Source organism: Silurus aristotelis (genome assembly GCF_946808225.1).
Source record: "Silurus aristotelis genome assembly, chromosome: 5".
Taxonomy (NCBI): Eukaryota; Metazoa; Chordata; class Actinopteri; order Siluriformes; family Siluridae; genus Silurus; species Silurus aristotelis.
The window spans coordinates 20592469-20615266 of record NC_139578.1 but is presented as its reverse complement, the minus strand read 5'-3'; the positions used below and the strand labels follow the sequence as shown (position 1 = coordinate 20615266).

The 22798-nt window shown below is 36.5% G+C and overlaps 1 protein-coding gene across 1 annotated transcript in view; it reads right to left on the bottom strand.

The window, feature by feature from the left end:
* The window catches only part of pcxb (pyruvate carboxylase b), a 193423-nt gene that overhangs the window by 95800 nt on the left and 74825 nt on the right, over positions 1-22798 (bottom strand). The window contains exon 10 of the mRNA XM_083541256.1: positions 6154-6336. Coding sequence (XP_083397382.1) covers positions 6154-6336 — 183 coding nt within the window. The remainder of the gene's footprint in view (positions 1-6153; positions 6337-22798) is intronic.

Sequence of the window (22798 nt, the reverse complement as noted above, 5' to 3'; positions counted from 1 at the left end):
ATTCCCCTGTGCAATGAAGTGAGATCCTTGCAGAAATAGTTTGTCAAGTGGAGTGGATCAACATAGCTCTAGAAACATCCACTGGTAAGAATTGGAGTGCTCTTTGGCAAAGCAGACCTAATCGGCCGATATCAGCAGCCAACCTCACTAATGTTCTTGTAGCAGAGTGGAATAAAATGCCCACAGCAATGTTCTGACATGTACTGTAAAGAGGGACGCTTTATTATCCTGGTGGCTTGTGCAGACAGATATGTGTGTTTACTATGGCCTTTTTTTATCCGATTTCCAACTATCACACTTTTCCTCTTGCTTGCTTATTCACTCATTCCATTCCAAGGTTACTTCTAAAATCTGACAAGGCTACAGTATATAAAGAAGAGCTACTGAACAGCAGGAAAACATTCACATCTGCACAATGTTGTTGTGAATAGCATTGCAAGTAGAAATGTTTTCCTTTGGACCTGTGATAACTTCAGAATTTCACATTTTACACCTTTCACCCTTATAATAGGATACAAAGGCAAAGAGAAATGGCTCGACTGCTTCTGATCTGTCCTTTTTTCAGATCTCCCCATGTTTATCCATCATCCCACTCATCCCACAGTCATCTCTCTTACCATATCTCATTTTCCCTCCTTCATGTTCTACTGCTTCTTAGAAAGCTGGTCACATCAATTCCACCGCATCATTCTAATTACAGCTTCAAAGTCCCATTCCACTCCTCCGCTAGCAGACCCATCTCATTTTTGTTTGTTTGTTTGTTTGTGTGTGTGTAAGAGAGAGTATGCAATAGACATTGAAATATGCAGGAACTCACCCACAATATGCGGTAACAAGCCCAACATGTGCCTATCCACTCACACACTCAGACACAGCTAATTAGTAAAGTGTGAGTTAGGTTGTAATTAATCACTTCAGATCTTTCACACAATCAGTCATTTGTGCAAAACAAAAATGGTGGCTTACTTTTGTGCTCTGCTGGTACCTGCACATCGGGTTCAGCATCACTGGTCTGGACAGTGTGAGCACATACGGGTGCATGGTAGAGTCAGCGAGACAGCTGGAGACACATCATCAGGCACAGCTGTACTCACTCACCTCCAGCTCCAAGGGAACTGAGGGATGAAGCATTATCCTGATCTTGGTTGTCTTTTTCCATGTCCCACAGATTTCAAGACTGAAATTCAAGCTCGTACTGACTTTTTGCTGGCAGCAAGAACTTGGCATACCAATGAAGTAGCAGGGAACCTTTATAGACTTCTAGATGCTTTCAAAAAGCTTAATAATTTCTGAAAGCTAAAAAACAAAATATTTAGTATATTTATCTATTCATCCATCTATCCATTGATCCATCCATCCATCCATCCATCCATCCATCCATCAGTACTAGGACACTGGACTTTTCCAGCTATGTGTGGTTCTTCCTCCTAACCATCAAATTTTACCTTCACTTGAATTAGGAGACTCAAACTTGTTCCAGCATGACCATGCCCCTGTGCACTAAGCCAACTCCATGAAGATATGGCTTACATTGTTTAAAGTGGATTTTATGCGGTCTGCTATAGAGCTCTGACCTCAACCATATGAAACCCCTTTGGCATGAATTGGAACACCGACTGCACCCCAGGCCTCTTCACCTTACATGTACATCAGTAACTGACTTTTTCTAATGCCCTTGCAGCTGAATGAGCACAAAACTCCACGACCATATAATTATTTTAGTACAATCACTACTGATTCATTTAGTACAATCACTAATTATCACTACAAGGCATAGATCACAAAATGACAAATTATAATTAACCTAATAATTACCCTAATAATTTTTATTCTGCTGAATCTAGCCGGGATGTGAAGACTAGTTGACTAATACATTCAATATGCACCACTGTGGCAAAATCTATTAGTCAGAGCAGTGGAGAACACTTTTATTCTAGATGAAACCCATTCCAAAGTCAACTGCATGAGACAATGCCAAGGAAATACCTTTTTCTTTGCTCTAATGAATCATAAATTTTTTTTTCAGTTGCTTTGGATAATTTCTCAGTTTAGAAATGAATTTCTCAAAACTATTTGTTCAACCTCCATGTCATTTAGTCACTTGTGCACATCATAAGAACAATGCTTAAGTACATTTATTTAATCAATTGTATACAATTGTCTGCTGTTTCCTACATTATCAGTTGTTTTTGTACATGTTAATCAAAATATATTATATGGGTTTCACCTAAATAGTCTAAACCCCCAAAACATCTCAGCATCAGTTCATTGCATAAGTCATTGAATGCAAAATGGTTAAAACAGTCATCATCTGTCATTTAAAATTTCTTTTAAACTTTGTTTGTAACATTTTGTAACACATTCTGATAGGAATGATATGTTCATTGACACATATAATTTTGAGACATGAATTAAGTATTTGGGGAAAGTACAGGCTTTTGCAAGTAATCCAATGTGTTGTGCTGTTTGTCACATAGTTTTAAAAGCAACAGATAATAACTGTAACACTTTAAAGTAAAGTGTAAAAATCTTATTCTTCTTCTTCTTTTTCTTGGTTGCTCCCATTAGAGGTCGCCACAGCGGATTATCCGTCTCCATACTACTCTGTCCTCTACATCTGCCTCTTTCAAATCAACTACCTGCATGTCCTCCCTCACCACATCCATAAACCTCCTATTTGGTTTTCCTCTTTTCCTCCTTCCTGGTGTCTTGTACTGATATACCTCATGTCCCTCCTCTGCACATGTCCAAACCATCTCAATCTGCCCTCCTTTACTTTGTCCTACATGTGTGGTCCCTCTAATAAACGTATTTCTAATTGTGTCCATCCTTGTAACTCCCAATAAAAATCTTAGCATCTTCAGCTCTGCTACCTCCAGTTCCACCTCCTGTTACAAAATCAATTGTAAATATGCTATATATATATATATATATATATATATATATATATATATATATATATATATATATATATATACTGTATATATACAGCATATTTACACTTGATTTTGTGAAATGAAGAGTATCTGCAAGAGTGAAAGGGAAAGTTTATAGGACTGTGGTGAGACCTGGGATGTTGTATAGTTTAGAGACAGTGGCATTAAGTAAAAGACAGGAGGTGGAGGTGGAGGTAGCAGAGCTGGAGATGCTAAAATTATTATTGGGAGTGTTGATGTTGTCTTTCCATTCCTAAAGAACATTTCTCCTGTAGTTACTTTTGTTGTCCACTGAGGCTAAATAAAATATATACAAAATTGTTCTGTTGCAGAGTGAATTCCATTGTGACCATTGTGCTTTTGGAGCCATCTAATGCCAATCCAATTAAGACTAGCTAAGAATGTATTTATCATGGAAAAAACATGGCTGTAAAAAAATACCATCCATTCATTTCATCCATCATTATGCTATATAGATTTCAGCTGAGCAGTCAGCTCTTCACAAGTGCATTAAAAGTTGTGATACATGTGAACGATAATACTTGAGTTATGTTGCATATATATTACATACACATTTACTTTTAGCTTAAGACCGTAGCTTACAGCACAGATGCTAGAGGTTTGAATACAAAGCCTGTGTTAATGCAGTTTGGTAAGTTCTCTGACTAAACGTGTTTTGCTTTGACTATGAAAAAAGCTAAATGAAAGGACAAAACTATCTAATCTCTCTAATCTAATTACAAACGAGTAGCTTTAAAACAGTTTTTATATGTTGTATGAGGATGGACATGGCGATACAACACTTCCCTGAGATCTTTCTTCAGCAGCAGAAGCAGGAGAAGAGCTAACCCCCAGACTAAAGTTTTTCAGCAAGACGATAATGGCATACTCATTACTTTCAAAGGAATAGCATAATACTTTTCTTTAACACTATGATAGCCTCACCTCTACCCAATCAAATTATAGAGAAGATGGTTGCCATGCAAGACGGGACATCAACTATTAAGGAACCCAGAGTTATGCTGGAGCATATAGAGTGTTCAGAGGTCACTCTGTCCTCAGGCTATCTAGAGCAGATGGAGGGTGTTACTTAAAAAACCCCAAATAATGCTGCTTATAATTCCTAGAGGGAAGAAGAGCTATTTCACTTTCCTTGATGAACATATGTGCATTGAACTAGATTTTTCATGTCATGTCAGTGATGGTGTGGACATAATAAGTGCCTTATTCAAGTGCTTCTTGGTTACAGTAAGTGTTTTATTAGATAGATAGATAGATAGATAGATAGATAGATAGATAGATAGATAGATAGATAGATAGATAGATAGATAGATAGATAGATAGATAGATAGATAGATAGATAGATAGATAGATAGATAGATAGATAGATCACTTTATTCATATCAGAGGGAAATTTGGTATGTGAAGAAAATCTGCATCTACAGTTTGAGGCTACTGAAAATATATTCAAACATAAACCAAATAAATCATGTGACTTAAAATATATAGTCTGCTGTTTTTTTTTTTCAGTAGGCCTGAAGAGAAGTGAGTGTTGACCAAGAGCAATTATAGGATATCCTCAAATATCTTTAGCCCCAGGGGGTAGTAAATTGAATTCTCAGTTGATAAATTTTTCTTCAGGTTGGACATGTGTATTTTGTGGTTTATCTTCAAAAAGAAATTTGATTTATTTGTAAACCCATGCCCCACATGAAAAAAAAACAACACGATTGTTAATTCAGTTAGAGGTATGGTTATTTTGCTGGCTGCATTTACCAGAAACCTTTTAAGCTGTGTGTTTCTCTCCGTCCTCAGAGGATAGTGTTTATATTTAACTCTTGCCAATGATTCGAATCATACCCACTAAAGAAACTCAAATAATACCCTCCCCCAACCACCACCCCCAAAACTGGAGAGGAAGGATCCTACAGACCTAATTTGAATAATTTTACACTTAAGTATTAACTTCACAATTTGATTAAAACTTGCATTAGATTTTCTCACAGATTTCTAAAATGTTTTCCATCTTGTATTAATCTTGCTTATTTCCTTGCATCACAGCAAAGCTAAATAAAGAATGTAAAATACCACAAATTAATGATGATATTCTGCAATTTTCCTCTTTTTAAGTGGCATTAAAAAAAGGCCTAAACAAGAAAAAATGTGTAACTAGCTAATTATTTAAGAAGGTAAATTACACTGACATTCATTTGTCTACCCACACTAATTTTTCAACCTTTGTGGAAACATTTCTTTCAAATAGTATTATTACTGCAGATAATGAATACCATTCCTGTACTTACACAAAACCTTAATCACAGTAAAATGCATTTTTTGGGGGGTATTTGTAAAAAATTGTGCAGACATCACTGTGAGTAACATTTGGCTGTTTATGCTCATTAGACAGAACTAAATATGTATATACACACCCACCCACACACACACACACACACACACTTGTGCGCACACTTACACACAACCAACCCTTTAGCGTGATTTGTCCATTGGTGACAGTTGCTATGGGCACTAACACCTCATGTCACTTGTGGTTACTATCTCTCAGCATTCTTCTTTCCACTGTTTTGTTTCCATGTAGCCCTTTTTCAGCTCCAGCGATCTTCAGGTCTAGGAATTTCGTGTACAGACATTTTGATAGAACAAACCTAATGAGCATCCAGGAGAAAGTGGGTGGAAATAACACACCACAACAGCTAGAGTACAAGTGGATGCAGTGATATTGCTTAATTAGATGGCGCTCACAGTCTGTGATTAAAGTCGTTCCATGGGTAGACTATAACAAGAAACTGATTTTGCTTTGCATGTGACACCTTGTACCTCACGTCTTCTGCACTGTTGATTACAATAGATACTTACAAATTAGGTGATTGAATGAATAAAATTACTTCCGTAGTCCTGCATCAGTTGTTTTTATATCACAGAGAGGTTCGTTTTCCTCCTCGTGAACATGGAAATAGCTGTGATACAAAACATTGCAACAAGCAACAAACACTAGTTGCTGTCTGCATAACCACAATTTATGGACCAGTGGCAATTCGAGACTTTTAGAACATCTGCATGTGACACTTAAGTCTGGAAACATCATTGTCTGCTCTGATTATGTACTGTAATTGATTCACAGTTCAAGAGCAACATTTATTACACCAATGTGCTTTCGAAGCAGTACAGAAAAACAGATGGCCATTCAGGTGCAGCCTACCTTTACTCCACGTATACGAAACTCTGCCAGGGCCCGGAGCATCTTACTCGCTGCAGTTGGCAGGTCCTTCCCACTTGCGATGACTTTAACCAATAGGGAGTCATAGTGCGGTGATATAACTGCTCCCTGGAATGCAGATGCGCTGTCTAAGCGAATGCCCATTCCTTCTGCACTCCTGAACACCTGCACATTTGTTTTTAGAGAGAAGAGATAAAATTAGTGATCTCAGCAACATTAGAAAGTTTCAGATTTAGGACAGCAGTATCTGAAATTGTAGGATTAAGGTTTTGGGTGTAGAATAATGTATATGCATTATACATTTATGCATATTAACTCTGCATATGGATTTTTCACCACTGAGAATATAAAATGAGATCATGCTGCAGTAGAGCCTATTTCTTAAAAAGATGAACGAATATCTGTTAGATTGGATTACTGTACTGCTAATAAATTACCAGTAGACATAACTGGCCCATGCAAACAATTATGGACCTTCTGCTGATCATATCTACTTTGCTGTGTTACTATTTTCACAGCATCACTTAAAATGACATAAAAAAAAAAAGGTAATTAACCTTATTAAATTTGTTAAATATAAACACACTGCTTTTTTTCCTACCTAGCAACATACCTACACACATATCTACTAATATTATTTATTAGACCTGGGTGTAAAGTGTTTGTCACTTTAGCAGCAACATGGAAAAGAGCAGAAAGTGGCAGACATTCACACCAGAAATGTTTAACAGAACTGCTCTACAAGCAATTCTCTTCAGAAATAAACAACAAAAGCAGCACATTCTGTTTATGTGCAGTTTATGAACGGCGGCAGCTTCTAAATGGTCGGCTGACTTGGCAAAGAGCAAATGGAGATGTAGCAACATGTTGACTGACTCATTTATATGCAACATGTTGAAACACATGACTGTTGGTAATGGATGTTAAAGCAAATTTGTCATATGGTCAGCAACAGGCCTTTATTATTCACCCTTCTTTTTTATTAGATATCATTCCATTCATCCTAGGTAGATGGATATGCTAAAAATGTTTATAGTTATGTGCTCTTTGTATACATGTGGAAAAGAAACAATTTGCAACGATAATAGTAATGCAAGAATACTTCACAGTAAAAATAAACCTTAAGTGCAATTTATTAATGTGATATCTGTAGCATATCTTGCATCAGACCTGGTTTCATAGTATGCGATATGAGTCTTATTTCTCTCATGAGTCTTATTCCTCTCATGACTTATTTATACAGACTATGCACATTATATATTTGCAAGATGCTCCGGCTAGAGCACCTACAGTAGGTGTACATGCCCAAGCTAAAATAATGTCAGTATGAAAGGTTACAGCCTGCTTTATGTTTCCAATCTAATTGTCAATATGTCAAAAAGAACATGTCTGCTACAGACACTATTGATGTCTTTATTAAACATCTATTCTTTCACTTCTCTCACAGCCCTTCCTGCTTTTTAAGGTAATTTTTTCGGTCAAGCAGGAGCAATAAAGGAAATAAAAAGTGGGCACCCTTGCACGTTCGACCAAACTCTGGTCGATGACGATCTCGTTACAGGCTCAATAAATGGAGCTTATTGATCAGTGGAGATACAATTATTCAGCCTTCAGCTAATCGTCCATGCTAAAGCCATTTGTCTGGTCTTTAAAATCAAATGTGATTATAAAGCTAGAAATGCAAACAAAATGTCACCTTCTTCACAAACTCAACATGGGTCCATTTATATTCATTACTCTATTGCTATCCTGGACCAGAGTCCTCATCATTATTCTTACACTTTCTGTCAAAGCCCTCCTTCAAACACTTTTTTTATCATGGTGCCTGCTTATTTTTGAAATATGCCTAGGTGTTCATTCATGCAATCATATAAAAATATTACTTTATAACACCTATGACCTTTATAATACTTTATGACCTTTTTTAATCACTTTTAACAAAGATGTTGCTTTCTTTTCCTCCACTGACTGCCTTTGTCTCTGTCTGTGTGGTCTCCTGCTGTTCGAGCTATTGGTTAAAACCTAGCAGTGTACACACAGTACACTTTCCACTATCTCCTGTCGATTTTAAACCAATTACACCTGCACAAAGGGTCCCAAAAACATACAGACACTTTGCAGACAGTCTTCCACTCTCTCAATCTAGGTCGCTTCATATTGATCTTCATTAAAGGCTAGGGGGACTTTGTGGACTAAACATAAAAGAACATATTTAGATAGAAAGAGCACTATTCCAAAAGACCTTGAAGCACTTTCAGTTTGATCATCTCAGAAGTATTGCATAAAGCTTCAATTATAAACCCACTGTTCAAGTGAAGCCCAAAGGTATTGGGTTTTTCCCATGCAGACTGGATTGCAATGAGGCTAACAGCTGAAAGATTTGTCTCTGAATGGCTGACCTTTTCACTTAATTGGGTTGGCCCTGTAAGTAAAAGCTATTGTGTATCAGAGATCCATCAGTCAAATAAGGACGCAACTGATCACATTTCATTACAGATTTCATGTGACAGATTCATATTATAGATGAATATTAAGCAACAGAAACCCAGTGTTATTGAAATAATGCACAGAGTATAATGCACTGCTTTAGGACACACAAAAACCATCAGGTTCAAATAACTTCTATTACTATCACTTTTATCTGGTTTAATTGGATGTTCCTGTTAAATGTTTTTTTTTCCTCAGAGAATTTCCCTCAATGGCATCTTGCAAATATGATGTTTAGAGACAAGAAAGGTATTTGCTTGCTGCATTGCTCTCACTCAATTAAGCAAAATGTACATAAAATACACTGATCTGATGAAACATTTCCAGATTATCGGCATGCTTTGACATTTAAAAAAAAAGATGTTCTCACATTAAAATTCCACTTAATTTACAACAAATAAAATCTGTTAATTCAATAGATCACAACTTTTAACTATTCATACAAGATTTATTTATTTACAGATATATTCCCTTGTTTGTACTGAGCTCCATAAAAAATGTGGTTTACATGGGTTGGAGTGGAAGATCTTGAGCGGCCTGTTATAAAGCTCTGACCTGAACCCTACTGAACCCCTTCGGAATGAATTAGAAGGTTGAGTGCACCCAAAGCCTTCCTCACACTACATCACTAACGATTTATTTGCTTGTCACATATACATTTCATCGCAGTGAAATTCTTTCTTCACAAGTCCTTGTTTAAGGGCCCAAGAATGGCTAGGCCCTTACTGGAGATACTGGGGCTAGAAACCCCAATGAGCTACCACTTCCCCAACCCCTTTCAGTACCTACAATTATCTATCCTTACTAATATCTTTGTGGCTGAATGAACACAAATCATGACCACACTTCAAAATCTTGAAATGGAGGTTATTATAACAACAAATGGGGACTAAATGTGGATTGGGATTTTCTGAAAGCATGTATAAATCTTATGGGCGTGTCCATTAACTTTTATTCATATAGTATTATTATTATTATATGAACTCCCAGTTCAACAAGAAATCCAGAATGCAATCTAGCAAATGGTCCAGCTCATTGAGTAAAGAAATAATCATATCACTCAAGACTAACACACACACACACACACACATGCGCACACATATACAGACTTATTTTTTTTTCACAATTGAAAAACAGCCAGCGTAATTTACACGCCAGTGCTGACGGTCACCTCAGGTGTCCAGTGACACTTGTCTGAAAGTGTTCAGCAAGCGGGAAATAATGCCTTGCTGAAATGCGTGAAATGTCACAGCCCACAGTGTGTGTGTGTTGTATGTGTGTGAGAGTGAGAGAATGGGGAGACATGTCTGAGCAAGGGATTCACTGGAATTAGTGTATTAAAAGGCATTTTTTACAAAATAATAATAAAAAAATACCCTAATCTAATACACTTCAGTTTGTTGTAATATCGAATTGAGTTCATCCCCCAATATATTAAATGGGACATTTTTTTGTCTGTATTGTCCCAATACTGATCCTAATTCTAGTAACATGCACTTTCTTACGCTCTAATATACACGTCACAGTCATATATGCTTTTGGAAGATACTATTCCAGATATAGCTTCCTTTATGATTAAAATAAGCTCTACTCTTCTGGGAAGGCATTCCTTTAGATTTTAGAGCAGGGCAATGGGGATTTGTGCTCATTCAGCCAGAAGAGAAGGAATCAAATTCCTGATGTAGCTTGAGGAAGCCTGGTGCACATTCAGCATTCCAATTTATCCCAGAAGTGTTTAGTTGGATTGAGATCAGGACTCTGTTCTGGGTACTCAAATTCTTACACTGAGTTTGGCAAGCTATGTGCTCATAGATTCCAGTTTGTGCTCAGTGACATTGGTCCTTTTAGTTACAGTAAAGGGAAATTGTAATGCTGGACCATACAAAGACATTCTATACAAGTTTCTTCTTTTAATTTTGTGGTAAGAGTTTGGGAAGAACCACTTATGGGTTTGATTCCCATATAAGGTATGTATGGTTATTAAGCTTTAGACTGTAACCTTCAAATTAGCATGTAAGGATATGAAATACCTATAACAGCTGAGTTGAGCTAATGCTGATGGTAAGTGTCAGAAATATCCATACAACAGATATTTAAAATGAAAAACAATGAATAAAGACTACAAAATTAATTTACTTTGAACTAAAACAGGTACTTCAACCCAGTTCAACTCTGTGTGTGTGTGTGTGTGTGTGTGTGTGTGTGTGTGTGTGTGTGTGTGTGTGTGTGTGTGTGTGTGTGTGCGCGCGTGTGTGCATGCACTCAGGAATAACAGTGTATCAGTAACCAATCATCCAACAAGACTGCTCTCCTCATCCTCTGTCTCCATGGTAACCAGACTATCCAACATGGCCGACTGCCAGAGAATGCTTGCCTGCCCTCACCCTCTCTCTTCCATTACACACATCTTTCCTCTGTTTCTAAACTAGGTCACTACACCTATAGTGGCCCTCCATTCCTCCTTCATCCCCCTCTGTGTATGCTCTCTCTCTGCTGCTGCTCTGTGGCATCTCCATTACAATTCTCGCTCCCTTCCTCATTCTAGTTGCTATTCTCTGTGTGTCTTCCTATGCTGTAACGTAAAGTGTATTCCTGACTTGACAAGCCGAGCTGACGCATCAAAGGCTCCCAGGAGTGAAAAATACATGATGGAGAGAATAAGATAGAAGAGCGCTGAAGACAAGGCCAATCTAAGCTCTGTTTTGAGGAGTTTACTATCTCTACACTAAAGCTGAAGCCCTAATCTCTACCCTCATTCTCAACTTTCAACCCATTTCATGCCCTTTCTGTCTGTTCTTTTTTCAAATCCTCACAGGTACATTCTTATCCTTCTAAATCCATTCGCTTATCATGTCTTTCCCTTCCTCTCTAAAATATCCTGCTACAATTGTATCCTGCCAAGACTTCAGCTTGTAGTCTATTATTGTATTTTTCTTCACTCTATCAATATGTATTGCTTTGAGCTTTGTATTATTTAGTTTTTTGCTGCCCCGCCTCTTTTCCTTGCTCCTCTCTTTTTCAACCACTCTGCATTTTATTTCCTTTCTATTTGTATTTCTGTTCCTCGTTTCACTTGGATACAGAATCTGCTTCTCCTCAGACACAACAAAAGTAATTAGCCATTGTAAAAAAGGCAATATAAATGTGTTAGTCAGTTCAAGGTGTTTGGCCTGCTTTATGTGTTTTCTATCTCTTACTACTGTTTTCTGACCATGTTGATCTCATTACTTTCATAAATTAAGCACTAAAACTTAGTAATTTACACTAATCATTGACATCTCCCCCCTACAAGCACATGGTCTTGAAAATAATGAATGCACATTTGTTAAAGTGAACGTTTTTTAACATTTAAAACCTTTTATGCACACTTGGATTGATCACTGACCCCATCTCACTGTTTTTCCTCTCATCTCTTCGTGGCCTCATTGCTTCTTGCTGTCCTCATCTGGCCCTTCTCTCCTCCCTGCTCATTATCTGTTTAACACCTTGAGTTAGTGCATACCCATTTCTCGTTAGCTCAGGCTTTTATTCTCTCTGTAGTCGCTTTGTTAAATATTAGTCATCTTGCTGACTTGAGTAGGATCCTTTCAGTTTGCCATTTACATTTAGTTGTATTGATTGAGGTGAGAGTTGAGGTTTTCACAGTTACAGGGTTAAACTCCTTTCATCTCTCTCTTTCCACTACACTCACTGTCAATTTCCTCTCCTTTCACACCCTGGTGAAGCTTTAAATGGAGTCTTTGTGAATCTGAATGAGTGAGCCTTTCACCTGATGTTTTCTTGACCTTATATATATTTATAAATTATAATTTTTTTAGGCTTGTTTACTAGGACTTTTATTTTTTTGGTAAATTTTTCCAGCTTCCATTCACTGTAAATGTATTGGTTCAGGACACAAGACCATCCTCTTATATTTTCTGCTTTTCATTGTTAACATTCAATTTTGTTTATTGACTTCAGACAGATGTGTCCTTAGGTAGGCTGCTGTATTTGTTTTTCATTTTCCCATCTCTAACCAATACTATGTTTGACCTTGTCCTTTTCTCCTCTCTACAGATGTAGTATCCTTCTGAATGAAGCCCCAGACTTAAGAGCCATCTTCAGTGCACTGAGTATGTGGGTGGATAACACTCTGTTTCAAATATGCAATTCCAACCTGCTGACATCTGATACTCTCTCCTTCACTTTCTTCTTCTCTATCCATCTCTTTCTATCTCTCTCTTGCTTCCTCTCTCTCTCTCTCTCTCTCTCTCTCTCTCTCTCTCTCTCTCTCTCTCTCTCTCTCTCTCTCTCTCTTACTAACAGCATCTCACTTTTTTGCTTCCCTTCTCACCAAGCTATTGTTTCCCATCTGTGAATATTTAGAACTGAATACAATAGATTTACTGCAAAAAAAAAAACAACCTGATTTTGGTACTCAAAGTAAGGTTAGTTTTCTCCTTACTTACTCATTCTTGTTTACTCTGAATAAACAAACAAAAAAAAGAAAGTCAAACAACAAGGGACGTTGATGATGCCTGAGCCATCTGTGAGAGGAAAGAGCACTAAGCTGATCATCACCTTTCCCAGTTGGTGGCTGACATACAATATTGTTTATTATTTACTAAGAACATCCATTACACAATTTATAGAACTCATGCAAGACATTACACTGCATTACATTTTCTTCTTCACAAGATCTATAACCTGTATACAGTATTTCTATTTTTAATCCTGTATTTTTGTAAATGAAGAAACGGTAAACGCTTTTATATATCGTACATGAAACATATGTATTTGATATCTTCTGTAATATTGCGCTTGTCATAACAAAAAAAGAAACACAGTTCTGCATCTACATTCTATGCGTGCAGCACTGCACTCTTGCTATTCATTGCCACTGCAAAAAAGTAATGCTATTCTCTGTTTTCTGAACAGTGTAAACTGTATTTTGCCTTGTGAACACCCCTGTAATCTGTCTCCTTCTAGTCATATTGTATGTGTATGGCTTGTGATCTTGGCAGTGTGTTATTTTCTATAATTGTCAGGAGAAAAGAATCGACCCAGAAGATGCACTAGAGAATGAATATGATTCTTTAAAGGTGAACAAAACTATAGGCGAGTGTTTAAATTATTGAATGCTAATAAAAAAACTAAACAATTATATGAAATAACAATTACGAATAACCCTGTAGACAGCAGTGCAATTATAACAGACAATCAATTACAAAGCTTTACTCCTACTCAAGAGAATGACTTAATTTCATTTATTTTCTCATCAAAATCATCAACCTGCATTCTCGATCCCTTGCCTACAAGTTTCTTCAAACAGATAATTCCAGGGTACCAATTGAACCTGTTAAAATAATACATTCTTCTATTAGCACTGGTTATGTACCTACATCTTTCAAACTGGTAGTTATCAACCCCCTAATTAAGTAACCTGACCTTGACCCATGTCAGCTGTCCAACTACAGGCCAATATAAAACCTTCCCTTTATATCCAAAATTAGGACTCCTCATAGCACAGAGAAGGCGCTAGTTAAGGTGGTAAATAAAGTTGAAGTTATTGTTTCTTCCAGCTGCATCCCTCTCTCTAATAGTGAAAAGGTATACCAGCGTTTCTGCATCATTGCTGCCACGTATACACACTACTACCATTTTAATTAACATTATCAGCGTTTTGAGTTGCTGTGAAAGTGAGAGTGGCATGGGGGATCTGATCATGAGGTCTAAGTGTGGCAGGATGATGAATCGCTCAGAACAGGGACGAGAACAAGATTGATGCAGAGAAGCTTTCTGCTGCTTGGCCTCCAGCTACAACTATCTCTCTCCATCTTTTATTTTTTTCTCTTAATCTCTCTCTCTTTTTTATGTGCACATCTCTATTTCCACCTTCTATGCAGCCCACATACAATAAATAAAACAACGCATTCAGCTTTTTTTTGTCCCCTTTCCTTTCCTTTATCACTGGTGCTCCATATGATCGTCTCAGAGATGTCCATAAATCATTTTTCCTCTAAATCGGAGTCAGATGCTAGGTCTCTAAGCTGAAATCTGTGTTAAGGCTGAAGTATTTTGTTTTGGACATTATTTAACACTCAAGTTGTTGGGAGCAGGCTTTTTATTTCACTCACATAAAACACTGGTCTATTATTTCTCAGGGAAACACTGCACAGGATGCCGCATTCCCTCCTATTAAATGTGAGAAATTACAGTATACACTGAATGTGAGCAGAAATAACACCTTTGTGTGCATGTATTGAAAACAAAAATTATTTTTTCAGTACTGGACTAGATCTACAATTAGCCTGATATTACTTGTTGTTTTATAAAGCATGGTTACCTTTTTCTTCTGCTGTATTTACTGCATATATCATGTCAGTCATATCCATCACACTGTAGGTGTTGTAACCATTACCATTAAGGGTTTAAAAACACAACATAACATCCAAGAAAGAGACATTTTGACAATGAAAATCCTTCTTCATATATCCCAGGTTGTAAGGAAGTTAGTGTCAAAACACAAAGTCAGTCATGGTACTGCACCCCTGGAACTGAGAGGGGTAAGGGCCTTGCTCAAGGGCCCAACAGTGGCAAATTGGCAGTAGACAGACAGACAGACAGACAGACCTACAGACAGATAGATAGATAGATAGATAGATAGATAGATAGATAGATAGATAGATAGATAGATAGATAGATAGATAGATAGATAGATAGATAGATAGATAGATAGATAGATAGATAGATAGATAGATAGATAGATAGATAGATTTTTTTCAAACGCATTGCTAACATCACAGAAATAGCACTGGCATAAAATACTGACGTGTGATTTTTATGGAACTGGCAGACAATGGTGGGCAACAAAATTCATTCTTGGTTCATTTACTGAGTTATTTTGGTTCTGTTTCATTAATCTTTAGTTTGAATTTTTTATGAAATGTGTGACTTAAATTCTCTTCCTCTGGTGTGTGCATATACACTCCTGGCAAAAGTAAAAAAGGCTAAGCTCACAATAGCTAAATATGAACCTTTTACACTAACAAGTCAATCTAGGCAATGTTTATCACTTAGTTTACAAACACATATATAGAAGTGTACTGAATTGCTACAACTATGTTATGCAACTAAAGAAAGATAACAACAGTGAAATATACAAAGTTAAGGGGGTCGATAAAAAAAGACGAGGATATTGTTGAAAGTAACTAGCCTTACTTTTGGTATTCACAGAGTACATGTGAATAGCTTTCAATGTGCAAATATGAATAATGATTGCGTGTGTTCCTGCATATGTTAATGCGTGAGATGATGAGATCAGTTTTATTTGCACACGGATAAAATGCGACAAAGATCTATTATTCAAACACATCCCCTTATTAAGTGCACACACATACAGTATACCTACACATGCATACATATCCTCACACGCACACACACATATTGAAAAAGAGGGACCGAAATAGAAATACCATTATCCTTTTTAGTTTCTTTGCTTTTAGCACACACATGCACACAGACCAATTCTTATGGATTGCTTATCTATCACAGTTATTCTATTATTCATCATCCAGAGCTATCTTATATTCATGCCTGTGAACATGTATGCATAAGCCATAACATTAAAACTACTGATGTGAACACAGCTGATTTCGTTACAATGAAACTTGTCAAGAGGGTGGATATATTAGGTGGTAAGTAAACAATCAAGATTTTTCAAAGTTGATGTGTTGGAAGCAAGAAAAATGGGCAAGTGTAAAGGGCAACTTTGATAAGGGCTATATTTTGATAGTCAAATCCAAAACAACAGATTTTCTGGATTGTTCCTGGTATACAGTGGTCAGTGCCTATCTAATGTGGTCCACGGAAGAACGTACAGTTAATTAGAAATCGAAGTCCAAAGTTCAATTATACCTACAGTATAGAAAGGGAAGGAAAGCAAAGCATGTCTGGTTCAATTCCACAGGATAGCTGTATCACAATTGAAAATGTGAATGTACAATGAATTAGGCATGAGGACAGTTTCACATGAACAGCCTAAAGAGCCATTAAGTAACTGAGCAATACAAAAACTATGAAGATATCATCTCAGGAAGTTGAGAATTGATCTGATGTATTAATTTCTTTATACACATATTATGCTTGAACCTGAGAAACTTTTCGGTTTTTGTTCACAAACTACACAATTCCACTGCTGTGTTTAGATTTGAGTTTTGCCATAATACTTTGGCTGTGTTTACATTTCCACACACAATAAAAACAGGATCACACACACACACACACACACACACACACACACACACACACACACACACACACACACACACACACACAATAGTACGCGCTAAACCTGCCTTTTCATTTTAAATCCCATGGCACATCTAGCTATGTTTTGTATTCTCTCAGTTATGCGTCCTTTGGCAGAACAAATATGAAAATACGACTAAATGTCTTAAAAATGAGTAGTCTTAACCCTTTTTAAATTCCACAAGCCCAATAAGCAGAGTTCCACCATATAAATGGCACAAAATTCAGCTACACATTTAATGCAAAAACTCAGCAACAGCAATGTTTGCATTTTATTTGAATTGCGAAAAGTTGGTGTGAACGCACCAACTGGAGCTGCAGCTGGATAACCGCCATAAACGTTCTAAATGTTCTTTGTCAGTTGGTTTGCCTCCTGCCCACATCTTCCGCTCATGAAAGTAAACGTGCAAGCATATGTGTCGCACAGTAACCACTTTTGTGTGTGTGCCACTGTTGGAAAATGAAATTTAATAAGCATCAGCACATGCTGTACTAAGCACAAAAATAAGACGCTCACTGAGCCTATCTCTTTCCCTCACTTCCTCATCCTCCTCATTCCCCCCTTTGCCAGTTTGTTTGCTGAATTTGCTGCATCTTTGAGCCAGAGCATTACAAACTCCACTGGCATGTGTCTGTCTATCAAGCACACACACACACACACACACACACACACACACACACACACACACACACACACACACACACAAACACACACACACACAAACAGCAAAGAGTGCTCACAGTCTTTTCTGTTTTTTGTTCTGACAAGCATTTAAAATCATCAATGTGAAGACAGAGGCATGACAATCTCTCCACACAGACACACCAACACAAATGCAAGATGCAAATAGTAGACGTTGCGCAGTCTAAATAATGTTTCTCATAAAGCACTCACACACACACACACACACACACACACACACACACACACACACACACACACACACACACTCACATGGCCAGGAAATCCCATACTTACTTTCTACCACTTTTTTAAAGGCCGTTTGATACACCCACATACACACACTCATACTGTACATGTCCTCTTTCTGTCCATTTCTCTTCACCTCCTGCCTCAATCACTCCCACACTACGCTGTCCTCGCACCAGTCCCATCTTTCATACAGAGGTCTCCATTTCTCTCTTCTGTTTTTGTTGATAACCATGCTTTCTCTATATCTCTTATTTTTTCAAAATGAGTAGAGAGTATTGAGTATAGAGCCAAGCAATGAGAGAGAGAGAGAGAGAGAGAGAGAGAGAGAGAGAGAGAGAGAGAGAGAGAGAGAGAGAGAGAGACACACACACACACACACACACACACACACACACACACACACACACACACACACACACACACACACACACACACACACACATGGACATAGAGAGAGACACAGAGTCAAATAGTCAAATGAAGGGGGAAACAATCAAAAAGAGCACATTGATTTAAAAAAGAACATTAGAGATAAAAGCCAATTAATAGTTGCAAGGAACGAGAACTGGAATAGCAACCAAAGAAAGAAATTATAAAAATGCTAGCAATAAAACAATTACCTACGGTGGCACATTTACAACAGAAATGTAGAAACACCATATGGTAACAAGTGCACAATCCACATTTTCATGCAGTAAGCTGTTGTATATGGGAGGAAAGGGGGTGCTGGACTATTATGCAGAATACATGTTAAGCGCTATGACGTCACACCTGATTGATGGCAAATCTTTTTTTCCTGACAGAGAATGCCTGTTGATTGGAGTATCATACCCTACCTTTTTTTTTTTTTTTAAATAACAGAACACCTCTGAAAATAGTTACATCTCCAACCTAACTGATATAATAATTCTCTCATAGCAATATGATATTGTTTCTATTAAAACAGCGGCTATAGATAATAATGGTACGTACAAGTAATAGTTTATATGGTACAGATTCCTGTGAAATATTTATTTGCAGTCTTGTGTATGCAGGTTTCCTGTATACAGCATTCATGTTACAGGGAAACAGGTATATGCTGTTCTGAAGCGCTTGCTGTCTTTCGATACCATTAAATAGCTGTGAAGTGTGTTGTACATTAATAACATTTATTTAATAATAATAATAAAAAACTACTGACTTTTATTCTTTAGTTATTTGTGTATATTGCTGTTATAATAACAATAATTATATTGTTATATAATCATAATAATAAATATGATTATTATTGTTATTATTATTGTAATTATTATTATGCTAACCACTGAAATGCATTCATAATGCATTGTATAATACAGAATAATCATATAAGTCAACGATGCTACAGCAACCCAAAACTCAAATTCCCTGTCTTATTGTACATTTTGCTTACTTCATCATTATTTCATTTAAGTGCTGTAATTTGGTTAGCTCTCTCATGTCTAAATTGAAAGATAATTTTAAAGAAACGATTTCTCACTGTTTGTGAATGTTAAGTGTTTTTGATTTCTGCAGTCATTATTGCTTTTCCCCCAACCTACCCCCTTGCTATTAATTATAGAGGGAGATGACTATTAAATGTGTGTTGTGCAGCTCCGTCACCATGTGATTACACAATCTTACCCAACATCTACAGAGTATGCAGTAATGCCTTCTCCTAACCTGTGGGCTAGTGCTTATTATGTTTGTTCAGACCGGCATGCTTGGCTGAGGCATTGTTCGGATTTGAAAATGTCAATCAAATGATAGTTCAATAAATGCATGTGTAAGCACAACTCTGGAGCTTGTGGAATGTTCTGTGCCAGAGAAAATATTTGTTTCAGGAATTTGCAAAGAATCTTTATGAGTCCAGAAAAATACAAACCAACAAGCAAAAACAACAACAACAAAACACCCTAAAGGGTTTATATGTTTGGTTGTCCGTTTTTTGTTTTGTTTTTAAATCAAGGACTGGCCCCACAGAGTCAATGTTTTAATACAATACAATACAGCACATTAATCTTTAGTGCATTTCTAGACACAATGGTTCCTGATGTGTTCTTTCTTTAGTACTTTTTTCTAAAAAGGGATTCTATTTTATTTTGTCCTATAATAAACCTATGAGAATTTGTGAAAGGAAATTATATTCTTCTAATGTCAAACAGCACACTAGTCATAATTATTCCTAGTAGCAATTATCACATTGGATGGTTAATGAAAGCTCACTAAAGAGGTTCTACTTTTCTGAAACATTTCCTAAAGGGAAAACATCTGTCCTAGGGTTATAAATACAACCTTTAAGATTTATCCCACAGGGTAATAAAAAAAACTGTTCAAAGTGGTAGATTGAATTATGATGATTCTTAGGTTGATTTTATGAGTGGTCCATTCAGATTAAGAAAATCGCCTGTGTGAAGATCACATCTATAAGGTTGCAAGATTTTCCTTGAGTGGAAGCATCCAAGAAGTGGCTTTTCAATGGCTTATAAACTCAAGTATTTGCAATTAAAATCACCAGATTAAAAATAAGTGCATTAAAATATGGTGTTGATTTTTGTATGCTCTTTTTGTAATATGATGCAACATATAAGCAAGTAACAATTTTAAACAGAAAAAAAATGAAGACTGATAAATCCTATATACAAAAATATGCAGCAAGCAGTGAAAAAACCATTTAACAGGATTTTATTAGGCCATATTTCCAATACATTGCTTCTTCATTAGTCCTGGTAGTAATTACAACATAATTACCTCAAATTTGCTGTAATTGAATCCTATAGCTTCCACCCTCACTATTTACCAGATTATTAATAGACTCAATGAAGCTTATTCTATTCTTTTTTCAAGATGAGTTTGATGTACTGTAACAGACAGCACAAAGCTTAGACATGCATGAAAACTGCGGTTTTTATATCAGACACAGACAGTTAATTGTGCAAACAACTGAACATGCCACAAGGTCATAAAAGCATTTACTGGGTGTATTTTTATCACACTTTGAGTTTGCGATTATGACTTGAATTAGGTAAATCAGTGTGCTTCTCTGTACAGTTTAAAAAACATTGTTTTTTTCTTATACAATACAGACCAAAGGTTTGGACACACCTTGTGTGTCCAAACTTTTGGTCTGTACTGTATATCATGGAATTTTTTTTATTATTATTGCTTAAAAGCCACGAGTTAATATGCTGCCTTCTCTTTACTCTTGCCATTCTCTCTGTTGGCCTCATGAAGTAGTCACCTGGAATGGTTTTCCAACAATACTTAGGAGTTCCCAGAGGTACTGAGTGTAAATCACTGATTTATGTAAATCAGCAGTTTCTGAGCCTTGTATTTCTATTAAACTTATCCTCTGCAGCAAAGGTAGCTCTTGGTCTTCCTTTCCTGGGGCCAGTCATCATGAGAGCTTGTTTTATCATAGCAATTTCGGGTTCTTGAGAATTTTTAGATTGACTTGACTTTTAATTCTTGAAGTTATTATGGCCTGTTGATTCTCTTAACTGAGTGTTTCTTGCCATAATATAGATTTGTACATTAGTTGTAGTAGCACTAATAGGGCCATTGACTCTGTCATTGACTGATGGGCTAAAGCACATGAAAAAGACAAGAGATATCACAAATGACCTCTTGAGGGACACCTGTGAACTGAAAACCATTCCAGGTAACTACCTCATGAATCTGATGAGAGAATGCCATGAGTTTGCCAAGCTGTCATAAAAGCTAAATTAAATACCATATTCTGAGTTGTCAGAAATTTATAGTTTACTACATAATAGGGCTGCTTCTATCGACTATTTTAGTAATCAAGTATTCTAACATTTATTCCACCGATTAATCGGATAAAAAGGACTTTTTCTTTATTGTAGAGCAATTCTAAATAAAAGAGAGAGAATAAGGCAGGTCTCTTAAAATTAACAAGTAATATATATATATATATATATATATATATATATATATATATATATATATATATATATACTGTATATATATACACTAGCTGAAAGTACCCGTGCTTCGCTACGGAAGGCAGAACGCTAAGCAATATGGCAATAAGCAGTAAGCACTGAGCAGGACTGGATGATCAGAGATCAGAACGTAACGTCAACAAGTAACGTACTACCCCTTTGTAGTACCGATACAGGGCAAACTACTTTGAAAATCATTTTTATCGTGCATCTAACATCTAATAAGGAACAATGTAGTAAGTTTCATTAGGATCCGTAATGTTATTTCGAAGAATTTACAATGCGTGAGAGATCTCGTTTTTCGCGAGTTAGCCCCGATCCAGGGCGAATTTTTCAAAACCCTTTCTTAGTGAGCACCTAAGACCCAAGAGGAAGGTATGTTCCAAATTTCATTGCAATCCGTTCAGTGGTTTTTGAGATTTCGTGATGAGTGAGTGAGTCAGTCAGTGGTATTTGAGCTTTATATATATAGATATATTTAGTGCATTTAATAGCCATATTACATATTACGAAAAAGTCAAAAAGTCCCTCTATAGTGGCTGAGTAGAGCAGGTTATGGGAAAATATTTGTATAATGAAACTCATAATTATTCTCATATTTATTTTTTTTATATATATATATATATATATATAAAAAAATAAAAAATATTTAAAAAAATTCAAATTACTTAAAAAATGTTCTTCATTCTTCATGTTTTAGTTGAAATTATCCCAAACTTTGGAAACTCTCTGCCTTTTTCTTTTCCAAGCCACTCGCTGTCAACCCCCCGGACCTCCATTTTTCATTTTGCTACATGTTTTTTCGGGTCCAGAACGCTACAGAGTTTAGTGGATGGTGGGTCAGTAATAATGGTCTGTGGTAAACACGGTGCTCACCCACGTGTGTAGTTAAATGGACTAAAATAAATTTTGTAATCAAAGTAATTAAGTTACTCGAGGAATTGTCACAACCCTA